Source organism: Nyctereutes procyonoides, unplaced genomic scaffold, assembly GCF_905146905.1.
Source record: "Nyctereutes procyonoides isolate TBG_1078 unplaced genomic scaffold, NYPRO_anot_genome, whole genome shotgun sequence".
In the NCBI taxonomy this organism is placed as follows: domain Eukaryota; kingdom Metazoa; phylum Chordata; class Mammalia; order Carnivora; family Canidae; genus Nyctereutes; species Nyctereutes procyonoides.
In genome coordinates, this window is record NW_026575045.1 from 4,928,965 (window position 1) to 4,955,557 (window position 26,593).

The 26,593-nt window shown below is 39.5% G+C and overlaps 1 protein-coding gene and 1 non-coding gene across 2 annotated transcripts; both read right to left on the bottom strand.

Annotated features, from left to right (window-relative positions):
* Positions 1-1,926: 1,926 nt before the first annotated feature.
* IL22RA2 (interleukin 22 receptor subunit alpha 2) lies at positions 1,927-21,962 on the bottom strand. The gene is made up of 5 exons (XM_055324710.1): positions 21,796-21,962; positions 18,248-18,383; positions 15,746-15,924; positions 3,941-4,110; positions 1,927-2,803 (listed from the first exon to the last, which is right to left on the bottom strand). The coding sequence occupies exons 1-5, from the start codon at positions 21,854-21,856 to the stop codon at positions 2,654-2,656; spliced, it is 696 nt and encodes a 231-aa protein (XP_055180685.1). The 5' UTR covers positions 21,857-21,962; the 3' UTR covers positions 1,927-2,653.
* Positions 5,418-5,580, bottom strand: LOC129509303 (U1 spliceosomal RNA). The gene has a single exon (XR_008664327.1). It is a non-coding gene; the product is annotated as a U1 spliceosomal RNA (small nuclear RNA).
* Positions 21,963-26,593: the final 4,631 nt, after the last annotated feature.

Genomic DNA, 26,593 nt, shown 5'->3' on the forward strand with positions numbered 1-26,593 from the left:
TTGCTGTCATTGTTGTGTTTTGTTTTTTTTGGATTTGTTTTGCCTTGAAAACATTGGGTCTTCTGTTATAAAATGAATTTCTGAATTTCTGAATTTCTGAATTTCTTCTTGAGAATCAAGATACCAGAGAAATTTTTGACACTAGTTTTCAGGGCAACTTGGAGATGGAACATACCAGTGAATGTTTGCTAACAACTGCATAGACTAAGAGATCTTTCCAGTGAATACATACCTTCCAACCATCTAGGGCAAACAAGTACTACTGGTGCTGCTCTATTTGTCCCTGAAAGCAGATGGCTCCCCAGTTGCACAGCTGTCCCATCAGATCTTTCTGCCCCCATTGCTCTCTTGTCCTAATGGTCAATACTTGTCCTTCAATATACTGAATGACATCAAAGAAAAAAACAGAAAATCCCGAAGTTCAACAGAATGAAACTGACATTTGAAAAAGGAATTTGTGAGGAGTGTGTGGGTGGCTCAGTTGGTTAAGTATCCAACTTGGTTATGGCTCAGGTCATGATCTCATGGGTCATGGGATCGAGCCCTGAGTTGGGCTCTACGCTCAATAAGGAGTCTGCTTGAGGATTCTCTCCATCTACCTCTCCCCCAATTCACACACACACTCTCTCTTTCTCTCTCTCAAATAAATTGTCTTTAAAAAGAAAAACTAATTTAGGAAACTAAAGAGATATCTGTGTGTACAAAATCCCAGAGGAAGCTCTAGAGGGTCTGATAAAGTGCTTAAGCTGTGGAGCAGATAGATATGGTCTCTGACCTTGTCAAATCACAACTTCTCAGAGGCTTGCCTGTAAAGTAAGTGACCATCTATTTCATGATAATCATGACTGCCTTGTGGACAGGCGTGAGGGTTAAAGATACAATGTATGTACCAATGCAGACTTACACACACTGAAGCCTAGACCTGTGGAGAGATGTGCCTGGGGAAATGACCATCCTTCACCTATTTTTATGGTCAGTTCTCAGTATGGGGCTGAGATTGTCTCTAGATCTATGCTCAAATTTATTTTTTCTGACCCTGTGGGAAAGCAAGAAAATGAATTCTCTAGCTCTTGCTCTGTTACTCTGCCCCTTCAGGCAATTCTGAGTAATTTTTCAGCCATCTATCATTGTGTGTAATTGTATATAACCAGAAGCACTAACTGTATTTTTATCACATTTTGGACCAGTTTTCTTGAGGAACTGTACAAAATATCCTCTGATATGTATCTCTTCACAAGAAAGCCAACCCTAAACACACATACAAGACTAAGCCCAAAGTGAAGAAAGCAGCTCTTTGTTGCCTACACTGAGGCTTAGGCCCTAGACCTTTTGCCAGGACACAGCAGAGCTGCTGGGAGGTCATTGATAGATTTTCTCTGGCCTTATAATATCTCCTCACTCCAGGCCCTCTCCCAAATAAGCCTACCACCCACGGTGTGCTTTTAGCTCCAAGTCAACCTCTTTATCTGATCCCCAACCATCCCCCATGTCCCCAAGTCAAAATGTCATTTATAACATCCTTGCATATAGAGAATATGGAGGTATTACCAGCAAGAGACCCTTTGCCCAGGAGGGTTGAGTAGAACAGTATAATTTGGAGTCAAAGTTTCTTTTTACTTTGTTCTTAAAAAGATATTTACTTGATTTTGAGAATAAGGATAAATTATTTTAGGGCAACATTAAAAAACAAACAAACACAGAAAAGAAAACCTTAATGTGAGTATGTATTAAATGAGGGAAATTGTATTGTGGAGGATTCATTTTATATTTAGATGTTATTATCAATATTAATCTAGATATTAATCCAGAGATCATGAGGTTTTTAAAAATACTTTTTTATTTACATAGAATAGAATTTATTTATTTATTTTTTAAATTTTATTTATTTATGATAGTCACACAGAGAGAGAGAGAGAGAGGCAGAGACACAGGCAGAGGGAGAAGCAGGCTCCATGCACCGGGAGCCTGATGTGGGATTTGATCCCGGGTCTCCAGGATCGCGCCCTGGGCCAAAGGCAGGCGCCAAACCGCTGCACCACCCAGGGATCCCTATTTACATAGAATAGAATTTAAAAGAAAATATTGGTTCATTAAGTAGAAATATTTTACAATAGAAATGTAGGAAAAAGTATATTCATATGAAATAGGAAATGAATGGGAAAATATTCATTCAGGTAAAAGTTCCCTTTATGTATAAATTGGCCTATCTATGTCATGGTAACTGTCTCAATAGAGAGCGAAAAAGGATGGCTTCAGGATTGCTTCCATCTATAATGCTATGTTAAAAAAATTAATCCAACAATATTTTGTTAAATGCCTACCCTTACCTTGGCCCTTAAATGTTTATTTAGCTGTCTTAGAGCAATACAGATTGTCGTTAGGATGTTACCTTCAGAAATAAAGTTCTGCATTTCAGAGAGCCCTTTGTTCTCTGCCTTTTCTTTAAGTTCCAATGTTTTGAGTGGTGTTGGGTGTTGCTTAAATTAGTTTACAAGTAAAATGTGAAGGAAGAAAGAATGGATAAACAAACATCTAATGGTGAACACTGCATCAAGAAAATATAAACACAACTTTCAGTGAGATCCTTCAACCATGAGCCATCTCATTCTCAGAGAGCTTTTGATTTCCATGTTGTAGGGCATTCCCTACCCCTTCAAGGAAGTTCCATACATCTCTCTTCACTTCTTGGACTTCTTCTGTCTAGCATGGGCTGATACATTTCAGCCACCACACAGTAACCAGTGTGAGGTGCCAGAGCTCCAATTTCAACAATTCTGTGGGCTCCTTCATATACCTTTTGCTCCTATACATAAAGAGGAAAAATAAGATGGTAAATGGTTCTTGGTTAGTCACTGATTTGCTCTATTTTTTAAAATATTTTATTTATTTATTCATGAGGCACACACACACAGAGAGAGAGAGGCAGAGACACAGGCAGAGGGAGAAGCAGGCTCCATGCAGGGAGCCAGATGCAGGACTCAATCCCGGGTCTCCAGGATCATGCCCTGGGCCAAAAGCAGACGCTAAACAGCTGAGCCACCCGGGCTGCCCGATTTGCTCTATTTTTGATAAAATTAATAAGCTGTCCCTGGTCTCAGGTAGTAGTCGGGTTATAGAGTTTCTTCCCAGACACATCCTCCTTCCCCAGAGTCCTCGTTCAGAGCCTGATAAAGGGACAGGTCATTGTTATGTACATGTGACATGAGGGCTGCTCACTGGCTGACCCAGTGGCCAGAGTCTCTTTTTCAAGAATTTGGACTGTACAGTGAGGAGACTGGAGGAGACTTGGAAACCACTGTCAATACGCAACTTGTGGCCAGAGAGGTGGACTGGGATCCTTTAAGACTAGCTTCTCCATGTGTCCTTCCTTTAATTTCCTGCTTCTGCCTGTCCCTAAAATCACTTGGTACCTCCTAATAAAACTCCTCCCTTCCCCCCTCCCCTTTCCTATTTGTAACAGGTCGAATGGGTTTCTGTTCCTCACAACCAAAGAAATCTTGTCTTAGATGGACACTGAAAAGGAGCATTCAATTAAGCATCAAACAAGGTAAAGGCACTGATGGTGGATTAAAATATTATAGCAATATTGGAATAAATACAGAATGCTGTGATCCAAACACCGCTCAAAAAGTGTGTGTAAAATTCATAAAAATGAGTATTGTGGTCATCAAATGGAATCAAATATTGTTAACACCAATCTTTAGATATGCAAGCAAGATTAACTGGAGACAAGTACAACAAAGCCACCATACACATGAGTTGTGATGATGATGCCGAGAGCCAATTGTCATCTATGAGGGTGGAAGTGAGAAGGAACTAAAAAAAGGTAAAGAAAAGTAAGAGGAGATTGAGTGGAAAAGAGAGGACATACTTTACAGCTAAAATGTTACTCAAATGAACAAAAGAAAAATACCAAACTTATCTATTCACCTGAACTTACCTTTTCTAGTGAATTGTTAATTATAAAGACTCGGTATAGTAGCTCATAGTAATTTTCTATTGATACATTTTTTCCTTTTTGGTCTCTATATGGTAAACTTGGAGCATGGAGAATCACCAACAAAGATCCATTAACTTGGGTTATATTTATGATCGGAGGATCTATTTTTGCTGGAGAAAAATAGGAAAGTTTGACAAATCATTTAAAAAGTGTAATATTTCACATGGACACATTGTACACAAGTCACTATTAAATTCAGAGATTTGGCAGAAATCATTATGAAAGGATACTGCTGACACCTGAAATATGAATGTCTGTTTCTTTAAAGATCATTTTTTCTTTGAAAAGACAGATACCTTCTGATTCAGCTTTAAGAGGATATTTATCAATCATTTCCCCAGCCCATAGTGATTGTTTTGGGAAATGAAGCATGAAAAGTTATTTGGAGATCTTAGAGTAGGACATGGCCGATATTTTGTAGGTTCTTAAAGTTGCAATATTTCAAAGCAGCTTTAAATCATTTGAAGATAAATTGTTATAAAATTCATTCAACAGGGGCAGCCCTGGTGGCTCAGTGGTTTAGCGCCTGCCTTCAGCCCAGGGTGTGATCTGGAGACCCAGGACTGAGTCCCACGACGGGCTCCCTGCATGAAGCCTGCTTCTCCCTCTGCCTGTGTCTCTGCCTCTATCTCTCTCTCTGTGTCTCTTGTGAATAAATAAATAAAATCTTTAAAAAAAATTCATTCAACAGGATTATATTATATGCAATAAAATAGTGTGGAAAGGATCCAGAGAGAGAATTAACCAAATCATTATGAATTAGGAAAGAAAATTAGATAAATTGTCACTTTAATTTTTCTCAGATTAACTACAGTAGTTCTAGGTGGAATTAATTATCTAATGGATATTGTTGTCTTCTTGGTTGGTATTCATTACATGTTTTCAGTTTTTAGTTTCATATCTTTTATAATTCTTGAAAATTAACTAAGAAAGATAATAGCTAGGCAGCTAGATAGCCAGATAGGTACATAAAAAGATATGTAAGCTTATCTTCTGGAATTGCAATTCAACATTTGTTAGAATTTATTTTTAGACCTGTCTTCCAGTCCACTGATTCATTATTCAGCCATGTCTAAATTGATCATTAAATTCCCATATTAAATTTTTTTATTTCAGTGATTTTTTTTTCATTTTGATGAGCTCTATTTGGGTCTTCTTCAATCTCCCTGGCCCCCCAAAATAATATTTTGTACTTTGCTTGTGCTTTTATTTCCTCTGTTATGTCTTTAAAGTTATTTATTTTGCTATGTGCCTTCCCTATTATAAATTCTTGAAAGGCTAGTCAGGTAGATGATGGTTTCTTACAAACTTGCTTAAAATGATCTGCCCCTTTGTGTTTTTATTGTGAGCACATGTCTAAAGTTGACAATTTTCTTTTTTGTGGCTTTTGTTTGAATGTTTTAATTTTTTTTTAATCAGAAGAAACATGGAACATAGTCCTCTACCAACAGAAATTGTACAGCTGAATTCCCTGTGCTTGAGGAAATTGCAGGGGTCAAAATGACCTGAATGCAATAGATGAGCCTCACCCTGAGAGAACTACCTTCATGATCATGCTATCTGTCCTGCCAGGTAAGTATGAATTTTTAAATTTTAAATAAACTTTTATTGACCTGTAAGATAGATACTGACAAATAAATAAATCATAAATCAATGGTTCAACAAATCTTTAAAAATACACACTCCTGAATAGCTGTAATCTAGATTAATAAACAAGACATTTCTAGCAGCCCAGAAATTTCCATCATGTTCTCTCCCATTACTTAACCCCAGAAGATAACCACAACTGTCCTGACTTCCATCTCTATATTATTTTTTAAAATATTTTATTTATTTATTGAGAGAGAGAAAATAAAAAAGCATGTGTACTTGAGCAGGGGGAGAGGGAAAGAGTGAGGGAGAGGGAGAAAATCTCAAGCAGACTCCATGCTGATCATGGAGCCCTATATGGGGCTCGATCCAATGGCCCCAAGATCATGATCTGAGCCAAAATCAAGAGTTGGACACTTAACTACTGAGCCATCCAGATGCCCCCATATACATTAGTTTTTGAAATTACACAATATACACTTTTTTGTGTCTGCCTTCTTTCATTATATATATATATATGTATGCATATATATGTATATATAGTGAAATTTCATATATATATGAAATTATGAGCTGAATTGTGTCCCCTGAAATTTAATAAATTGAAGCTCTAACTCCTAATATGTCAGAATATGACTATTTGGAGATAGAGCTTTTAAAGAGGTAATTAAGATAAAATGAAGTCATATTGGCTTCGTGGATAATATGGGTGGGCCCTAATCCAATATAACTGATGTCCTTATAAAAAGACATGGACATGCATGAGTACAGAGAGATGACCATGTGAGGACACAGAAAGAAAGCCAAGGAGAGAGGCCTTAGAAGAATCCAAACCTGCCTTTACTTTGGCCTTGGACTTCTGACCTCAGAACTGTGGGAAAATAAATTTCTGTTGGTTAAGCAGGTGGTCTATGGTATTCTGTGACAGCCCTAGCAAACTAATATATATATTTTTATATATTTTATATATATATATATACATGTATACGTATACACACATACATATATATTCATCCATATTATTGCCTGTGGCAAGTTTGTTCTTTTGATTACTATGTAGTATTTAATTGTATGAATATCATAATTTATTCACAGACTTAGGTTTTTTTATGTAGTTTTAGCTTTTATAAAGATTTCCATGTTTCAGTGGACATACAAGTTTATATTCCTTTAGTGGTATATGAAAGTTCTTATATTTCACATTGCAACAAGTGACATTATTCTTTTTAGAAATTTTAATTTTGGCCATTCTGACAAGTGTGTAGTACCAATTCATTGTGTTTCTAACTTGCATTTCTCTGAAGACTAATGGCCATTTGGATGTCCTCTTTTGCAAAGAGCTGTTCATGTCTTCTGCCTATTTTTTAATTGGTTGTCTAGTCTTCTTCTTCTTAATTTGTAAGAGTCTTTATACATCTGAACATCGTCCTTAATCAAGGACATTGTAAACAACTTCACTCTGTGACTTGCATTTTCATCATTTTAGTAGTATATTTTGATAAACAGAAATTCTTAATTTTAATGTAGTCCAATTTATCAGTTATGTCCCTCAGCATTAGTGATTTTGGAGATCTGCCTATCCCAAAGCCATGAAAATATTCTCCCGTGTTATCTTATGGAATAGTAGTCAGCAAACATTTTCTGTAAAGGGACAGATAATAAATACTTCAGGCCTTTGGGCCATATGTGTGTCTGTTGTAACCACTCCATTTTGCTATTGCTTGCAGTATAAAAGTAGTTACAGGCAAAATGTCAATGAATGGGTGTGATTACGTCACAATAAAATATTATTTACAAAAATAGAAGCAGGTACTTTGGCCCACAAGCTACAGCTGCTGAGTTTTATTGTTTTCAGTCAGCCAGACTTGATTTTGTAAATGGGCAATGTAGGGGAACAAGATTTATTGTTTTATTTAGTCTCATTTAGATCACAGTGACTCCACTGAACTCTACTGTGGACACAAATCAAATGACCATATATGTGTTGTGTTGCTTCTGAACTCTGGTATTTGGTTTTTCATCTGCAAGCTATCCTGTGGCACCATCAACCTGGTACCACCTCAAGCTGATGTTTTTCTGAAACACAAAAGTTGGATATATTTGAATCTCAAGCCTTTATGAGTTTAGGAAACACTTGATTGCTAACAGAGTCGAGATAGAAACGTACACCCTCCTCTGTTTCCTTTCTTGGAAGGGTTTCTCCTAGTCTGCTTTTTTATTTATAGGGATCTTCCAAGTGTCTAATACTTTGTGAGAGTACCAGTTGTAACCCCTCACTTTGTGCTGGCCTACACTTCATCTTTTGCCCTGGGAATGGCTGTTACTATTCAGGGTCTAATTACTCAGTTGGGAAATCAGGACAATAAATCTTCACCTTGTTTATTCTCTGGTTTCCCCTCTGGTTTCCACCCACTTTGTTTTGGTTCCTGGAGATTTCCTTTACTTTCTTTCATATTCCTCTGCAGGGTTAAAAGAATGTGTAATGTTTTACCAGACTTTGTAAGCATTTTAGAAGAGGACAGTTTCTACCCTCGCAATCTCCCACCCCCACCTCACCCCATTTAATCTGAAACGAAAGTTGTTAATTCACTTTTCAAATGTCAGAAATTTTGCCTAATTGCTTGAAGATGAAGGATTTCCCCTTTGATTACACTTTAATTTTGTGAAGTAGTTGGTATTTAATCCTCTTTGTGATTTCCGTGCTCCAAATTCTAGTGTCTATCCCTTGCAAGCTGAGAAGAATGAGTTATTGTTTAGATTTGTAGGCTAGTTTAATGAATGTTTAATTTTCTCCTAGATAAAAAATGTATTTCTAACATTCTTGTCATATATCTAGCACAAAAAAAAAATCCGCCCTTTTTAATAATGTGACTCAGAGTTTAGACTTACTTCAATTGGCAGACATTAGTTAAAGAATGAATACTGGCAAGATTAAATACTAGTATATATATTTTTTCACTAAAATATTTATGTGACTGACCAATCCTTATCCCTTCTGGCCCAAGTTATCATTATTGAAGAATTTTCTTTTAATTATGTGCATGCAAAACCTGTCCTTTGAATGTATACCTTCATTATCTTAGATTTGGTTCCTTCGTGTGACACTGAATCTTAAATACAGGTGAAGTATATATTTCGAATATTGGCCTAGAGTACTAGTGAGCCTGGCTGCAGGCATCACAGGAGCTCCTGGCGTGTGATCTAGGATGCTGAGCTTTGTAACTGAGTGACCATTCTTGACCTACACACTGAATTGTGATTGTTACAATGAACAGTTTAAGATTACTTGACCTCACAAGGCTATTTTACTCAACTGCTTTCTCCTTGCTACATTCACTCCCCGGAGCATTCACAAAGATATCCTCTAGCTTTCTCCTACCTTGTTGGCTATTTCTTTTCAGTCTCCTTTTGAGATTCATCTTCCCTATTCAGGCATCCTTTGTTGGGATTCTTTCAACACCTGGCCTTACACAGCACTCCTCATCACTTCCTGCCTAGGCAATCTTATCAATGCCCATTGTACTATATGTAAATGACTCACGAATGTGTGTCTAATAGAATCCTGGATCTGCACGGAGATTTCCCTTGGATATCTGAAAAGCATGTTAAACTCAACATAGTCAAAATTAACTTATGATCTTCAATTTCTAATACTCTGTACTCTGTCAAATTGGTCTTTTTCCATCAAACCTCACCAAAAAATCTCAGTGATTCATCTAATTATGGAAGCCATAAGCCTGGAGGTTGTCTTTGGCATGTCCTTCTTCTTTATTTCTGTATGTGACCTGTCACCAAGTCCAATTATTCCTACCAAGTATCTCTTCAATGATAAGTTTTCTATAGTCCTTCCCATTATCCTAATTCAAGCCAAATCCTGACTTACAGACTGTTATAGGAATTCATTAACTTACCTACCTGTATCCAATCTCTTTTTTTTTTCTGATCTGTGCTTTCAAATATAGCCAAAGTGATCTTTTCAATACACAAATCTGATCATGTCATCCCTGACTAAAATTACTTTGTATTTTTCCAGGGGTGCCTGGCTGGCTCAGTCAGTTAAGTGTCCGACTCTTGATTTCGGCTCAGGTGATGATCTCAGGGTGGTGAGATCAAGCCCCATGTCCAGCTCCATGCTCAGCAGGGAGTCTGCTGGAAATTCTCCTCCTCTGCACCTCCCTTCACTCATGCACTCTCCCTTTCTCTCGTTCTCTCTAATATAAATAAATAAATCTTTTTAAAAATTACTTTATATTTTTCTGGAAGAAATCATAACTCCTTAATAGAAAACTTTCACTCCTGATCTATCTCTCCAGTCCCATCTTATTTCACAGTCCTCCTGCCTGCTCTTCTTTACCATGCATCTATCTTTCAGTCTCTTGTACTTGTCCTGCTTCCTCCTGTCAGAGGGCCTTTGCCAATGCTATTCCCTTATTCCCTTTGCCTGGAAATCTTCCAACTATTTTTGTCTAGTTAACTGTTCATATCATATCATCTTTAGATATCAGCTCAAGTGTCATTTCCCCTTTTCCTACATCCCTAACCAGGTCCCTTCTTGTCCTTGTCCAGGGCTGTCTTAGCACTATTGATCTCTTTTGTACCACCTGCATCATGCTATGTTTGTTTGTATTATTATTTTATTAATGTCTATCTTCCCTATTAAACCAAAATCTCTTTATGAAGAAAGAAACCTCTTCGTGTTTGCTGTGCTTGTTCCTTTCTCCCCAGGACCTCGTATAATGCCCAGAGCATAGTAAGTGTTTCATAAATACTTGTGGGATGAATGGAGCCAAGGTGATGAATTAATCTGACCTTAAGTCACTCCATTAGAAAATCAGGCCCACTCAAAACTCCACAGCTATTTTTAATTCAAGAAAATATGGTCTTAGGTAATACCAAAATCATACAGAGCTCAAAGGCTGCTTCAACTTAAGAAGTTTTTTAATGTTGCTTTGTCTTTACATAGATACCAAGAGCCAGACCCCCTTAACCTAAAACCACACCCCAATGTTCAGAAACAGGTCTCAGGTGAGTCAGTGCAGCCAGTTGATTCATTAGGCCTGTATCAGACTCTAGGAACATGCTGTCTTAATAGGATGTCATGTTTTTCAAAACATTTTTTGTTGTTCAGAAAGCCACAGAACTTGTGGCAGGAGAAGCTTTCCTTAGCTGAAGCTAAGGAAATAGGCAAGTGGGCCAGGGCTCTCACTATCCCTTCAACAAGAGTGGCTCCAGTTTTGACTGTGTTATACATTGCTTTCTTATTCTTCTTAAGAGGTCCAGGCAGAAGGCTTTCTTAGTTCTGGGATTTTTTTTTTTTCCTTCGTGGCACAGTCATATGAAAAGAACTCAAACCTTTCTTAATGCAACATCATCTAAATTAAAATCTAACTGAGTTGAAGCTTCAGCTCATCTCAGCCTATGTCTTTAGCTAATCTTACCAACTAGCCTATGGATCACACTCAAGAAAGCTTTGTTTGAGGAATAAATTTGAACTTGACCCCATTTCTACGCTTTAATATAGTAATTAAACTACTCTGCAAATTCCCCTCACTGCTATATACCAGCTTAGTCATACAGTCTCCTTTTCCTCAACCAGAGAATTGTTGGTGGAGTGTATTTGGGCTGAATCTCAAATTATTTCACGAAATACTGTGCAGGATGCCATAGATTTTTCGCTCAATCTCCATTCCACTCTCCTACTAACTGAAGACTTGCAGAACTAAAGATGGCCTTTTCTAAATTCCAAAGCATCTAGCATTCTGGGAATGAACTAATTAGTTTGGATTTAATTGGGCATTGTATTAGTTAAATCACTAGGGTGAGATTTGGAAAGCAAGTGAAGAAATAATGCTACCAGTTTTATGATAAAATTTCTTTCATCGTTCTCCAGAGGGTAATTATGAATATGAGAAAGCTAAGTACAGACTCTGGCCAGTAATGGGACCTTGATTCTGAGCGGATGATAACCTCTGGGGATTCAGAATGCCTCTTATAGTGCATTCTTATAGTGGTCAGGTAATAAAAGTAAATTTAATAAAATATACACAACAACTGACAGAATTCATTTCCATTCGGGTTTCCTGGTCTGTGACATGGAAGTTATTATGGGATGAAAGGCCAAGTGGAATCCATGGAATTTCTCTTTTGAACAAAATTTGTCCTTCAAAAACAGCTTTCAAAGTGCAGGGATGGGATGCCTGGGTGGTTCAGTGGTTGAGCACCTGCCTTCAGCTCAGGGTGTGATCCTAGAGTTCCGGGATCAAGTCCCACATCAGGCTCCCCACATGGAGTTTGCTTCTCCCTCTGCCTGTGTCTCTGCTGCTCTCTTTCTGTGTCTCTAATGATTAAAGAAATAAAATCTTAAAAAAAATGCAGGGGTAGTAAGATGCATCACTTCTCCACTTAACTCATTTATTTGAAGTATGCTTTCCTCTCCCAAAAAGATGGATCTTGAATAAATACAAGGGATAATTGTAAATATACTCAGGTGGTGACCATAGGGTATTGGTATTCAATTACAGTGTCTGTGTTCTGGATCCAATCATTATAGATATTGACTGGAGAATTTTTTTCCTTCCTTTATCCAATAATTAGAAAGCATCAGAACAATTTCCTTTCACTTGGCTTTCATTGTCATCTGGATCTGTCACAGATAGTCTACAGAATCTTTAATCTTTGTACCACAGGATATCTTGTTGGTCCACTGAATTTATCACATGATCCTGAATGAACTTGGTATACCTAAAGTCCTGTAGGCACTGTAGATACTTTAGTAAGGTACACTGAAGCAGAATGTTGGATTTTAAATTTCCTCTGAGGTTTATTGAGACATTTCCTCTCAAGTGAAAGGAAAGTTGCTTCACTTTGCATCCTCAGCTGCTGAGAAAGATTCACTAGATTTGTTGGGCCTGTATGTATTTTGTAAGACACATACCACATTTAGTTGTGTTACCCATTTGCAAAGCAACCCATAAGATTTTCAGCTTTGAGAAGGACCCAGACTAAATGACAGACTTCTTAACTAGTTCATGTTGCAAACAAGCAGCTCAGACACTTGTCTTTTATGATCCAAAAAATCCAACAATCTTCAAATTATCTGTGGCATATCAGGATGCTATTTAGAGACTGTGGAAATTCTAAGTCCACGTTTTAGTCCATACCCTCTCTAGAAAATAACTATTAAAAAATAGTTTATTTTCTTTTGAGAAAAAGCTCCAGATTTCCTTGTTACTGAGGCCTGATTAAAAAAAAAACTGAATATTTGAATTAAGGGATATCAAGGAGCCATGTGACCTGAGTTTCCTATCATAAACTGGGTGTTCTCTGATACATAAAGTCATAAAATACACAAAAACATGCCAACATTATGTGGAAATGGATTATAGGAGTCCAGCCTCTAGCAGGTCTAAACATCAAATTAATTTATGAAAGTAGGTGGTTTATCCTCTCAGTGCAACTGAGAGGCTACTGTCTTATTACTTCCTCGTCTATAGCTGGCATCTGGAAGAATCCCTTATGACCACTTAACATAAGGGGGGAAAAAAGAAGCCTGGTTTCCAGAAGGTTCTGCATGACATGATGGTACTGGCCAGAAGTGGACTACTAATAAACACATGAAAAGATACTCAATACCATTAATCATCAAGGAAATGCAAATCAAACCCACATGAGATACCACTTCATACTGACGAAGACAGCTATCATCAAAAAGTCAGGTAAGGAGGTAGAGAAACCAGAACCCTCATATACCGCTGAAGGGAATGTACATTGTTGCAGCTGCTTTGGAAAATAGTCTGGCAGTTCCTCAAATGACTAAACACAGAGTTACCATGAGACCTAGGGATTTCACTCCTACGTATATACCTAAGAGAAATGAAAACATTTGTTTACCCAAATGTTTATTTGAGCACCAAATGTTTATATGAATGTTTATAGGAGCACTATTTATAATAGCCAAAATGTAAAAACAATTTAAATGTCCATCAACTGAAGAATGGATAAACAAAATACATTCACGTATTGAAATATTATTCAGCCACGGAAAGAGGTGAGGTACTGATATATGCTACATGAATAAACTTTAAAAACATTATGCTAACTGAAAGTGGCCAGTCACAAAAGACCACACATTATGTGATTCCATTCATATGAAATGTCAAGAACAGGGAACTCTATAGATACAGAAAGTAGATGAGTGGTTGCCTTGGGCTAAGACGCTGGAGAAATGAGAGAATATAAAGGTGATAGCCAAGGGGTATGGTGTTTCTTTATGAGGTGATGAAAATATCCTAAAACAGATTGTAGGTGATGGTTGTAATATCTTTTAATAAACTAAAAACCACTGAATTGTTCACATTATATAGGTCACTGAAAGGGGTGTCAATTATATCTCAATAAAGTTGTTTCAAAAACTTTATGTGGAGGCAGTGAAAGCCTATTTCCCCATGCTTGCTCCTTAGGCTCATGAACAAAATGACTTTATGAAAGGGATGGAGACTATATATAGACTCAACAATATGAATTTCCTTTTGCCAAGGCTGGACTGACACTATTGAGAGTCCAACTTCCCTGTAAGGAGGATCAATACTGCACCCCTAGGATAGTTCACTTTATATAGTAGATATTTTTTATCCCTTCTAACAATGAGGGGACAAGAGACAGTGGAATAGACATTTTTATAGATTTGTTATAGATTTGTCTTCTCTACCTCAGTGCTTTTTATCAGCAGTGCCCCTGACCACCTCAACATGAATGTAGTGACTATCTTATTCATGAGCATAATACTTGATGATACATTGCTTATGAGAGTAGAACCAAGTTAATATGGAAGAGGTGAAGTCAGTCTCGTACCCACAAGAATATTTGGCCTTCCCATATAGCCCATCACTTAGAAATTCCAGGCTTTATCAAAAGATAAAGTGGCTATTTGAAAACTCAGTTTGAGAGACAAGATCTGTCAAAGTTGTATATGAACTGATATATGCTCTAATCTTGTGACCAATATATGGTGCTATTTCTTTCACAGACAGCATTCACTGGTTTAGGATATAAGAAGTGGAAGTTGGAGGGCTCTCTATTCTCACTATTAGACATGGTGAACGACTCATGAAATGGTTTGTTTTCCACATACTTGATTATAACAATAGTTTCAAAGAACTGGAAGTCAAAGCTGCCTCCTGACTGTTTGGAGCTCTTCATGCCATTTAACCAACAAGGAGAAAACGAGGTCCTTGTGTTGTCCGGGGGAATTGGCTCTGAGTATCAAGGGGAAGAAGAGTTGCTATATATACAACAGGACCAAGTAGAAGTATGCTTCGTAACTCTGGGGTGCCTCTTAGAGCTTCTATATTCTATGATATGTCAGATTATGTTAAACTAATACAAGAAAGACCAAAAGGACCCCAATTCCTCGAGAGTGAAGAGCTAAAGTACTAGCTGGAAAGAAAGCAAATGTTGAGTTAATACTGAGAGAAGTTATAAATATTAACTATGGCTTCATGACTAGTGGTGATTATGAAGACTGCAGTAAATATCCATATTTTCTTTGTTTTGTTACGCATATCTTTATATTTATACATTTAAGACTTCTTTTTCTTTTTCCCTTTTGTCTACTATTTTACATGGTAATGGTTTATTTTATAATTTACATTTTAGATTATTCTAGGATTATGATTAATTTAGAAAAAGAATGTAGGTCACTGAGGAATGGATATAAGAGTAAACTTCTGGCTTCCCCTCTGGGGAGATGATAAAAAGTCTTAATTTCCTCAACAGAAAATCCTTCTGAGGAATATGTCCAGGAACTTAACTCCCATGCTCAGGAAAGGACTCCTTTTCTGCTATCTGAAACTACTTTTCTTCCTAGGTGGTAGAAGTCTGGCAGCAAGCTACAGTGTGGGGTCTGCAGTCAGATGCAGCAGAATATGAACCCTGACTTGGGTTGTGCAAGCCATGAGACCCACCCAACCACTGGAGCCTCAGTGCCTTGGTCTCATGGGCTACAAAAGAAGGATAACAAAAGCCATTTTCTAAGATTGTTGTGAGAATTAGGTCAAACGAGATGATGCCATAGAGTTCAGCAAAGTACAGGGCCTGCTCCGTGGGACTACTCAGGGGGCAGGAAGAGCAAATGCAAAGAAATTCCATGGAACTCACTTTCCCACCATGGAGTGAAGCGCTGTGTCATGGTCCAGCCCGAGTGGATCCCAGCGGAGGTGGTCCTCACCCGCCCATAGTACGGTTCCTGTATATCTGATGTTTCATTGGTAAGGTCACAAAAGCATTCTAGAATACCCCAACAGTCCTCTTTGTTTTTCCATTGTCTCTGTCCATACCTATAAAGACAAAGATCTGAGAGTTATTTTCTTTTCCCCCATTGAAGGAGTCTTCCATTTTTTCAATCTATGAATTTTTTAGATTCATTGAGATTTGTCCTCTAGCATCAGTACCTCTGTGAAAGCTTCTGGCTACTCTCAAGTATCTTTAAAAAAAATTTTTATTCTTGTTAATCAAAGCGTTATCTTGCTGAAAGATAAACCCAAGCCTGACACCTTCTGTATCAGTAACAAAAGGGTTTTGGGGTTTTAAATCCTTAGCAAAGTGTTTCTTCTGGTATGTGAACCAACTTCCACTTTTGAGCAGTAGCTTCCCACATCATTAATGCTTCTGAGGTGTTGACCCTGTAGCTTTCTTCACTTCTCATCAGCCTGCTGTTGAGTAATGTGGCCAATTCTGAGAAGTCGCTACCACTTTTCATCCCAGGTATTGCTTACCCAACATATTTGGTCAGTCTTTTTGTCGCAAATTGAGCAGGGGTTGTCGTCAGGGAGTACTTAATCAGGAACTAGGAGGGTGGGAGGGGATCCTATGAAAAAAAGGTATGAGGGAAAGAGGCAGATAGGTTGACTCAGCCAAAGAGATGGGATGGTGTAACAGCAAAAGGGAAGATTAATGCTTCTCTTCTTTTTCTGTTAGAAATCAGACAGGATGCAATAAGATGATGGTGAGAACAGAGTAGAATTTAGAAGCTGGGGTGAACGTCTGCCCAAAATATTTGTGGAAAGACTAGAAATCTAGCTTTCTAGCCATATAATGAGGAATATCTCTGGTGTCCGTGCTCTGTAAACTCTATGATGGCACCAGTGGCATTTTACCAAAGGATATCATCAGAGCAGGACCATTACATATATTGAGCACAATTTGATGTTATTTCATTGTTATTTGTTGTTGAGACATGGTCTCTGCTAGCTGAATTTAGTTATAGTGGCTGGCTTCTCTTTGTAATGTGATACTTCATTTTTTGTCCTATCTCAAATGGGACCAATATTAACAGTAGACCCACATGAGTGGAATAGAACCAAAGTGAAAGATTTCAAAAATATAAATCTGCACTGTGCTCTTGAGCACATAGATAGAGGAGAATGGACCCAAGTATTCTGAATCTCATATGAATTTGGGAACCCTCCTTAAGAAAAATAATTACAAGTGTAAAGTTTTCCCATGGGGCCCTAAAGTTTAATCTTCATTAAACAACTTCTCATCCACTTTTAACACTGGATCACAAATAGGCCCTATTTATGTTACCTAAGGGGAAAGTATAAAAAAAACAAACAAACCCCAATGCCTGCATTCTATGTGATGGAGTATCTCCAACTATGCACAAATCTATTTTTAGAATGGAGAAAGCTTTATCATAAAGATGTATAAACTTTACAGTTGCTACATAAAATATGTTGAGACAAGCAGCAGCAGTTAAAGACTGAGAAACTTCTGGAATTAGTTCTGTGACATTAGCAAGAAGTTAATGGTAACATCTGAACTTGACCCCGTGCTAGAGAGACACGGTTGACTTTGTGGAATAAAAATTGCTATTTTGGTCCACAGCTACATCTGATTTTCTGAATTTCAAATGAAAAATGGTGAATATAAAACCATAATATCTCCTGTCTCAGTATCCCTCAGCCAGCATTTCAAACTATGGAAGAGAAGGTGGAGCCTCAGTAAACCTCCAAAAATGTATGGGTGGGAAAACCTGTCATTTGCAAATCAGGAGCTTCTGTTTCCAGGCTTCAACCTAGGAAAGGAATTGATCATATCTGAGTTTTGGCAATAATCCACCAGAAGCTGCCGAAGAGCACAGAGAGGAATGTGCCATAGCATGCTCAGATTTAAGTTCATGCTTACAGGAGTATTTGGTTTTGAAAAGAATTTTTTTCTAAGTTTTAAAAAATGACTTTTGAATTTAAAATACATTTTGTACACTCATCTCCATATGTCACACAGCTGCTTCTTCAGCTATCAATCGCATCAACTTGGTTGAGTACCTATTATATGCTAAGCAATTTGCTTCCAACATTTATTAGATAGATATGTAGAAGGTCCACCATGTGCCAGGGTCCACTGTGAATCCAAAGGCTCAGCCTGTAATGTCTCGATCCTGGGTCTCTGAAGGATGAAGTATCTCCCCCACAGACTGCACCTCATCATGCATTTTGTGTCCCCAGGCAGACTTCAAGGAGACAGGACACTCCTGTTCCTACCTCTGCTTCTTCTTAACCCTTCTGAAACTGAAAAAAAGATCCTTACACTCCACTGCATACTAGAACATCTGATTCTAGTGGCCATCTCCATCAGCTGGAGGAAGCTCAAATTACTTACATTTTATACTGCACAAAATAGACACTGCCGTTGCTGGTACAAGCCCTCCCAGGCTGCCAATGCAAAATGTTGTGAAAATTTCGAGACTGGAAATGTACTCTCTGAGGCTTCAGAGACTCATGGGCTGACTGAGTTTCTAAAATAAAAAGAGAAGGAAAAGCTTTGAACATTGACACCATTGTTGTTAGCAATACTTGGCAGTGTGATCCTTGCATAAGGATTTCCTAAAGCAGTTGCTGTAAGTGCAGTTGGGAGACCTGGAGCCCAGAAGTCAACATTTTGAATCTTGAATGTGAGGATTTTTATGCATGCTAAAGTTCCAGAACAACTGTGTCCCAGACTATAAAAACATGATATTCTCTGAGTCCATTCCCGAGTTCCAGATGGAGTAAGTAGCAGTGAAAAAATATTGTCCTCAGTCCCCCCCAAGATGGTGATGCAATATAATGACCAACATGAAAAGCCCACACCAAGGCCACTTGCCCCCCTTCCTAGGAGCCATTATATTACTGCTACACTGAGGGGAAATTTTGCCTGGGATCAGTTTTGGTCCTAAGACCTCAGCACAGCACTCGGTTTCTCCTTTCTCAGGTTCTTGCTCAACTGCTGGGTGTTGCCTCGTTGGTCCCCAACCTCTCCCAGCAGACCTGGCTTTATTCCTCTGCAGTCCCAGTCCTGGCTGCACTTGTCAGCTTGCATCCTGGCTCCAGGAACTCAAGCAAAATTGCTGAGATGAATCCATCCACGCTATCAAGGGAGACCACCCAAGACGCTGTCGTGTTTCTGAAAAGAATCTCGACACTAATTGTGGCAGGAGAGGGGATCATTGTGTACCGGCAAGGCTTGTGCTTTCTTCCTTTAATCACTGAGTGAGTGAGTGACCTAGTCTGATCTGCATTCAGTCCCCTGGAGGCAAGAGACGTTGACAAAATTTCATTCTAGAGTCTGAAGGAAACCAGAATACGTCACTCCAAAATAGGCCTCTTTGACAGAAAAAATACTGTGAGCTGAAGGCAATGAAGAAGCAACACATACAGGAAAACTCTCAATATCCTCCCCTTTGCCTGCCTGAAGGCAGGATTTAATTCTCCTTTTACTGGAGACAGACTTCTCAGCCCAGGACAGCACCAGAGGAGTCTGCACACAAACCTTCCTCCATCAGTTCCTCCCGTCAGGTCCTTGACCTTACTACCACAGTTTGCCACCCTTGGAGGCCTAAGTGGCCCGTCGGGTCCCTGTAAACATGTTGCTCTGTGTTGAAGCTGAATCCCAAGCACCATGTGAGTGACTCTTCGCTTGTGATGTGTGAGGCACGTGTGACGGAATGATTCTGTTTTCTCTTGTTAATCTGCCTTTTTGTTAATGAGTCCCAGCTGAAAGCCTAAGATGGGCAGGGGTGAAGAAGTTCTGCCTCCCAGCAAGTGTGGGGTTTCTGATCAGGGATAGGAAGTTGGGCAGAAGGAGAGGGCATCAGGAAACATATCCTCATCATTTCCCGACTTCATCTTCTACCCCATGCCCCCTGACTCCAGGGTGGCATCCCTTTCTCCTGCTCCGCCACGCCGGGTGTGCTCCCACCCGAGGGTCCCTGCACCGGTCCTAGCTCTCCCCTGGAATCCCACACGCTTCATTTCTTTACCACCTTCAAGCCTTTGCTCAAAAATCTTTGAGAAGCGAGAACATACTTCTGAGCTCACAATCTCAGTTCTGAACATTCAAGCTTTGTTTTATTCTATTGAAGGGAGCTGTTTGGTTTTTGTTTGCTTTTATTTTTATTTTTTGGAACTCCTTCAGTGCATCAAATGGTGGTGTGTACTTGGAAAGAGTCTACTGCCACCATTGATTTTGCTCACCAAAATCACTACCGGATCTGTCCTATGCAGTACAGAAAAATTCCAGAAGTCTCAGGACGTGATGAACACAATTTCCTGGAGCCTGTGCCACGCCAGAGATGGTCAGCTCAATGTCCTTTATCCTTGTGTCCCTGGATTTCTTCTCTCACTTTTGTAACACCACCACTGTTACCACCAATAAGGGCAGATCACCGGGTACCAGCCACTGAGGGCCTGTACCTGTGTTAACTCACTTAATCTGCCCTACTCTTCTATGAAAAAGGTACTATTGAAGTCTCCCTCTGACAGACAAAATTGGTGAAGCGGATTTTTGTACCAGGCACCTGACTCCAGAGCCTGCCTGTCACCCCTCCACTGCAGAAACCAAGAACAAAGCCTCTGGAGAGACGTGGAAAAAAAAGCAATGAGCGTCTGAGGATATTCTTTCTCCTCCTTTTCATCTCCGCCTCCTCTGGCTGGCACTCACTGATCACTGAGCATATGTGAACATGAAACATGTATCAGGCACTGTGTGGAAAGCTTTACACAGTATCCCATATTCATGACCACCAAATAAGGTAGGAATTTTTATTTTACACATGGGGAAGCTGAGCCTTCAGAACATTGTGGATCTTGCCCAAAGTTCCAGGCCTGTAGCAAGTAGAGCCAGAATCGTTTTGTTAGTGCTTGAATTCCTGCTATATTTTGCTAAACAAATCCTTTCTATTGCCAAGGACCAAAGGTATAGTCCACTCAAATCCACACCTTTCTTTCTTTCTTTCTTTCTTTCTTTCTTTCTTTCTTTCTTTCTTTCTTTCTTTCTTCTTCTTTCTTTCTTTCTTCTTTCTTTCTTTCTTTCTTTTCTTTTTTAAATTTTATTTATTTGTTCACGAGAGACACAGAGAAAGAAGCAGAGACATAGGCAGAGGGAGAAGCAGGCCCCTCGTGGGGAGCCCAATGCGAGATCAATACTAGGACCTTGGGATCATGACCTGAGTTGAAGGCAGATGCTCAACCACTGAGCCAACCTGGTGCTCCACAAATCCACTCATTTTTGAAAGATGAGGGCTTGAATTGTTTTCATGTTATCAGTCTCTGAGCAATTGTATAATCTTGGGAACATTTGTTAAGTCATGCTGACAGGTAGCTATCTTTCACTGGGGGAATGTAATGGCCTTGATCAGAGGTATCTTGGGGTGACAAGATATTCACTGCTCTTGAAAAGTTCTCTGTGAAGACCAACAGCAAATTCTCACATGAAGTTTATGGTCTCCATTCTGTGCCAGGCACTGCTCTAAGCACTGAGTACATATTAACTCGTAATCCTCACGGCGACTTACAATGCCCATTCTACAGACTAGGAAATTAAGGCACAGGGTAGGTAAAGTCAATTTCCCTAAGTTTCCTAGATAGTAAATGGCAGATCTGGGATCCAGGCTCAGGTAGTCAGGCGAGGAGCCTGCTCATAACTACTGTGCTGTAGTTTCCCTTGAAGTTTCCCGAGCGCCTCCTCTTTAGCAGCTCCTTGTGAAGTCCACGTGGAGTTATGCAGGCTGCACATGGAAACTGACCCCATGTCTGTTCTGATCATTTCACAACAGAAGAAAGCTGAAAATTTGACAAAGCCCAGAAAAGCACTGGTGCCATTTCCAACAGCCCCTTGAGCAGACTCAGATGACAAAATCATGAGCAATTAAAAAGAAGTGAAGCACTTACCTACTACAGCAGTCAGGAAGAGACTGAAGAGGAAGCCTAGAAAGCAGTGTTTAGGCATCATGGTTGGGGTGCGACTGTCAGGCAGCCAGTGGTCCCTCCACTGAGAGCACAGCTCTGGACAGAAGAGGAAACTGAAGAATCCTCATGCTGGACATCCCCTCGTGGGTTTAACCATGGTTCCCTGAAGCAACTATAATGTTTTTTATTTTAGGTTTATTATAAAAGTATAAAAAATCCCTTCAAAAATGTTTGCCATAAGTCACTTCAAGGTAGAAGCTTATTTTTGTTGGGACTGGGACTTTGTTAGCCTTGAAAGGGCAAAACACGGGGATCCCTGGGTGGCTCAGCGGTTTAGCGCCTGCCTTCGGCCGGGGCATGATCCTGGAGTCCCAGGATCGAGTCCCACGTCGGGCTCCCTGCGTGGAGCCTGCTTCTCCTTCTGCCTGTGTCTTTGCCTCTCTCTCTCTCTCTGTGTGTGTCTCTCGTGAATAAATAAAATCTTAAAAAAAAAAAAAAGGGCAAAACACTGAGGATTGGCAGATCAGAGGGCAGGGTAGGGCAGGAATTGTGCAAGGCATGAAAAGGTGAGGGAACAAAACAGCTAGTAAGGCCCTCAGGGAATCTAGCCCAGGGAGGCGGAGACACTGCCAGCCACCAACACTTAGCTGGCAGAGCGATTCTGAGAAATTTGCTTGCCAGTGGCAGCTATCTGGACTCCTGGCAGTGGTTCAAGCTGGTAGGATTTCTGGTTGATTCTTCCTTTTCCTCCCTTCTTGGAAGCTCTCTCTGACTAACTTCCTTGGTGTTTACCTCATGGCCTCCACACCCCCCTGGCTCTCCACTGGCCTCCCTGCCCTACTCGTCCATCTGTCTTGCTAATCCTTGGTGGCCCAGGGCCGCAGTCACTAATGCTCTTCCTTTTCCATTTCCACCCTCCATTCCAGCCATCTGAAAGATTTTGAGCTGTCAAACTGAGTCCTTAAAAGGTTGAATGTGGAGAACAATCATTTTGAGCCATATCGTATCTTTTTCATATCTTCTTTGAAATCTGATCGAACTAGGTCATCTGTGCTTCACCTGTGATTCATTATATTCATTTTTTCTTACCAATTTTTAAACCACATGTTTGTAGAGGCACTATAATTGTACATGAAAGCACAAGAAGAAAGTAATATTTTTTTTTCGAATGAGGATTTTTAGGTCAAAAGAGGAAATGCCTCTGTAGTCTCTCTTAAGTTCTTGGTAGACCAGCCTGTGTAGTAAGTACTAGGGAGGGCTGCTAAGCAGTTCTCATTCTCGCCTTCGCTCAACAACATTGAACAAACATTTGCGGCTGATTATTCTCACAGAAAGGGTGCAGCAGCAGTTAAGGTAGACATTGTCTCTACCTTCCAAAGCCTACTTCAAAAGGGAGGTAGACATAACTGCCAGAGCACTATGGACAGGTTTGTGAAGATAACGCCAGGCTTTCCAGCACCTCCATGCTGTGTCCGACTTCTTAACCAGACCCCTCATCTCCTCCAGGTGGGATTTCCATTGCTCAGAGTGAACCAACGCTTTCAAAGAAGAAACATGCAACAGATCTTAGGCTCTCTTTGCACCCTCTTGGTGCTTCCTGTCTTCTAGGCTTTTCAGCAGCATCTACTTACTGATGTTACCCAGTGAACTCTAGACTTTGCATTAACCTTGGCTATTGTGTGGAGCTTGAACTCACAACCCTGAGATCAAGACCTGAGCTGAGATCAGGAGTTGGATACCCAAACAGTGGAGCCACCCCAGTGCCCCACATTAATGTTGGCTTTTAAGTGGGGGGGGGTGATAACCTATGTTTGAACACCTTTGACACCAAAGCTCTTGTTTTGAAGCAACTCCATTGCTCCAAATTCCAATTAAGAAAAAAAAAAAGAAAACTATTTTCATTCAAAGTTTAATAAGCAGTGCAGCAGGCAATAAAATTAGGGTTTGCACTGGGTTAATGACTTTGTAAAACAAATAAGGGACAATTAGAGGAGAAAGAAGAAGAGCACAGAATATACTAAGAATCGAATTCTTGCAAAGATGCATGTGAACTTTTGCACTATGTTAAATTGCAGAAACCAAACCAGTCCTATAACCACTCCATGAGCTCTTTAGTTGTGTAATATCATAATCTGCCTAAAAGCCAGTTCGGCTACAATGCCTCAGGTAGATGAGAAGGTAAATTCTAATTAAATTCTAAAATCCCACCAATTTGGAAGCAGAAGAATTTGTACAGAATTATTTCCAATGAAAACACATTTGCTTTGGAAGTAAGAAAATTACAAATAGCAGATGTCTGGTCTACTCTGCTTTAAGCATGAAATGCTGACTTTCAACTCATTCTCCATCTTCCCCCTCTACTTTCACCCCCTCTAACTCATCAGTAGGAAAAGTCTACCTGGATAGTGACAGGGTGCCTTCATCATGCCAGGTCTGGAAGAGAATTTGCCTAAGCCCCTGCCTTGGATAGACCCGATTCCCTTCTTTTTCACTGTGGCTTCCCACAGACCAACAATTCACCTAATTAAGGACTCATTATTAATTATTTTTAAGTGTGATATGGGATGTATCATTATTATTATTGTTGGAAATACATATTGAAGTATTATTGATAACATGACATGATGCCTGGGATTTGCTTCAAAATAATCCAAGCACTCACAAAGAGTGTGACTGGCCAGCCATAAGCTGATAATTATTGAAACTGGGTATTGGGTACAAGGAGATTCATTATAATTTCTACTTTTATATATTTATATATATTTGAACTGTTTCATAATAAAAGGAAAAATATTTTAAGTTTATCTACAACATACTATCTTCATAAAACTTCTTTTGGTAATTTAAATGCCATTTAATGTTGATGACTGGAACTAGTAACTATGTGGGAGTGTGTTAAATTCTTTCCATGCATTATTTTAGTTAATCTTCACAACAAGCCCTGGCGGTCAGTATTATTATCTTGATATTATAGATGAAGAAAACGAGACACAAGCTCAAGGAACCTAGCCAGCTCTATAGCATGTAGTGACAAAGCAAGGGGTTAAGTCAGGTCTGGCTGACCTAAGGGGTCCATTATAAAATCACTATGTGTTATTCTTCACTTACAATATGTATTCCAAAAAGGGATAGAATGATGCCAATGAAAATTTGGCCATTCATTTCTCTAGTTGTTGATTCACTCAAGTGAATGTTTACTGAGCATATGCTGTATCCCACGCACTGTGTTAGGCATGCAGTGATGAACAAGAGGGCAGAGCCAGTCCTAATGGGGCCTGCATCATTTCTTAGCCAGGTTCTTTCCCTCATTCTATGATTTGGTAAGCAGCAGGTCCTCTTTCTAAAGTTAATAATGAATGTTGATTTGAAATCCACTCTTCTCCTCAGACCTAGAGAGAACTACATATTTGTAGTACCAATAACTGGGAAACTATTTGTTCTTTCTTATCCGCTGGGACCTCAATAACTCTGAATAATACTCATGACCTTTAAGCAGTTCTGCATTCTAGAAATAATTGGCATGCATTTCACAATAGTTTATGGATGTGAATTCAGAAAAAAAAAAGGAACTTCATTGTTCAAATACATGCAATAAACACAATGACCAATCTGATCCAGTTTAATTTTGATTAATTTTTGGGCCATGAACACTAATACATTATTTTAAATCTCCATTCATAAGACTTAGGGCTTCCTTAGGGTAACTTTCTGCTCTTCACTCCTATTGCTCTGGATAAAAGATGATACTGATTTTGTTTCAACTGTTCTTGACCAAGGTCTTTTGCTGACCCTGAAAGCCCTACTGGATATAACCAATCATTATGCCCATCCACTAGCATGTGCTTGAACGTTGTTTCAACTCTGGAAAGATTTTCATGGCAAAACGAGAATCCACCCAGTTGCCACCCCTTCCACTGCAACCACTTGGGTCCTGACCACTACCATGTCTTTCCTGGGTTGTGGCTGGAGCCTCCTGTCCATTCTCCCCACTTCTCCCACTGTCCTCTGCATCAGCAGGAGTGTTTCTTTAAAATGTTAGCCTTTGCACAGAACCTTCTAATGGTCTCAAGTCTCTTTCAAAATAAAAGTCAAAATGTTTATACTCACCCACAAGGCTGTAGGTACTCTGGCCCCATTACCTCTAAATTCACCTCTTACATTTCCCCTAATCCACAGTGCTCTGGCCCTATTGGCCTTTCTTCGCTGTTTTTCAGGCATGCCAGGCTCATCCCCATGCTAAAGTCTTTTACTCACTTGCTTGAATGCTCTTTCTGAGATATCCAGAATCACCCTCACCTCCTTTATCTGTCTACTCGATATTACCTTACCAGTGAATTCTCCCATGACCACCCAACATGGCTGCACTTTGCCCTTCACCATCTGTCTGCATCTTTTTGTCTGCTTAATTCGTCTCCATAACATTTATCATTTGGTAAACTATTTTATTCTTGTTGTCTATCTCCCCCACTAGAATATAAACTCTACGAGTCCCCTCCTGACATTGTATGTGTTGTTCACGGTTACACTATGGAGAGTGCTAGGCACCTGGTAAGCCCTTAATGCATAGCTAGTGAATCGGTGAAAAGGAAGGTGTATGGGCAGCTGGCAGAAGTTTATAAGATTTAAGCTAAAAGGACATGAAGAAGCTTCTCTGCTCTTATGGTCTAGGGTAGGAGTCCTGATGCGACGGGGCTGCGCATCTATGCGGGACGGAGACTGTGGGATCTATGAGGTTACTGTGGTTCATTCAGACACACACAGACAACTCGAGCTTTACAAC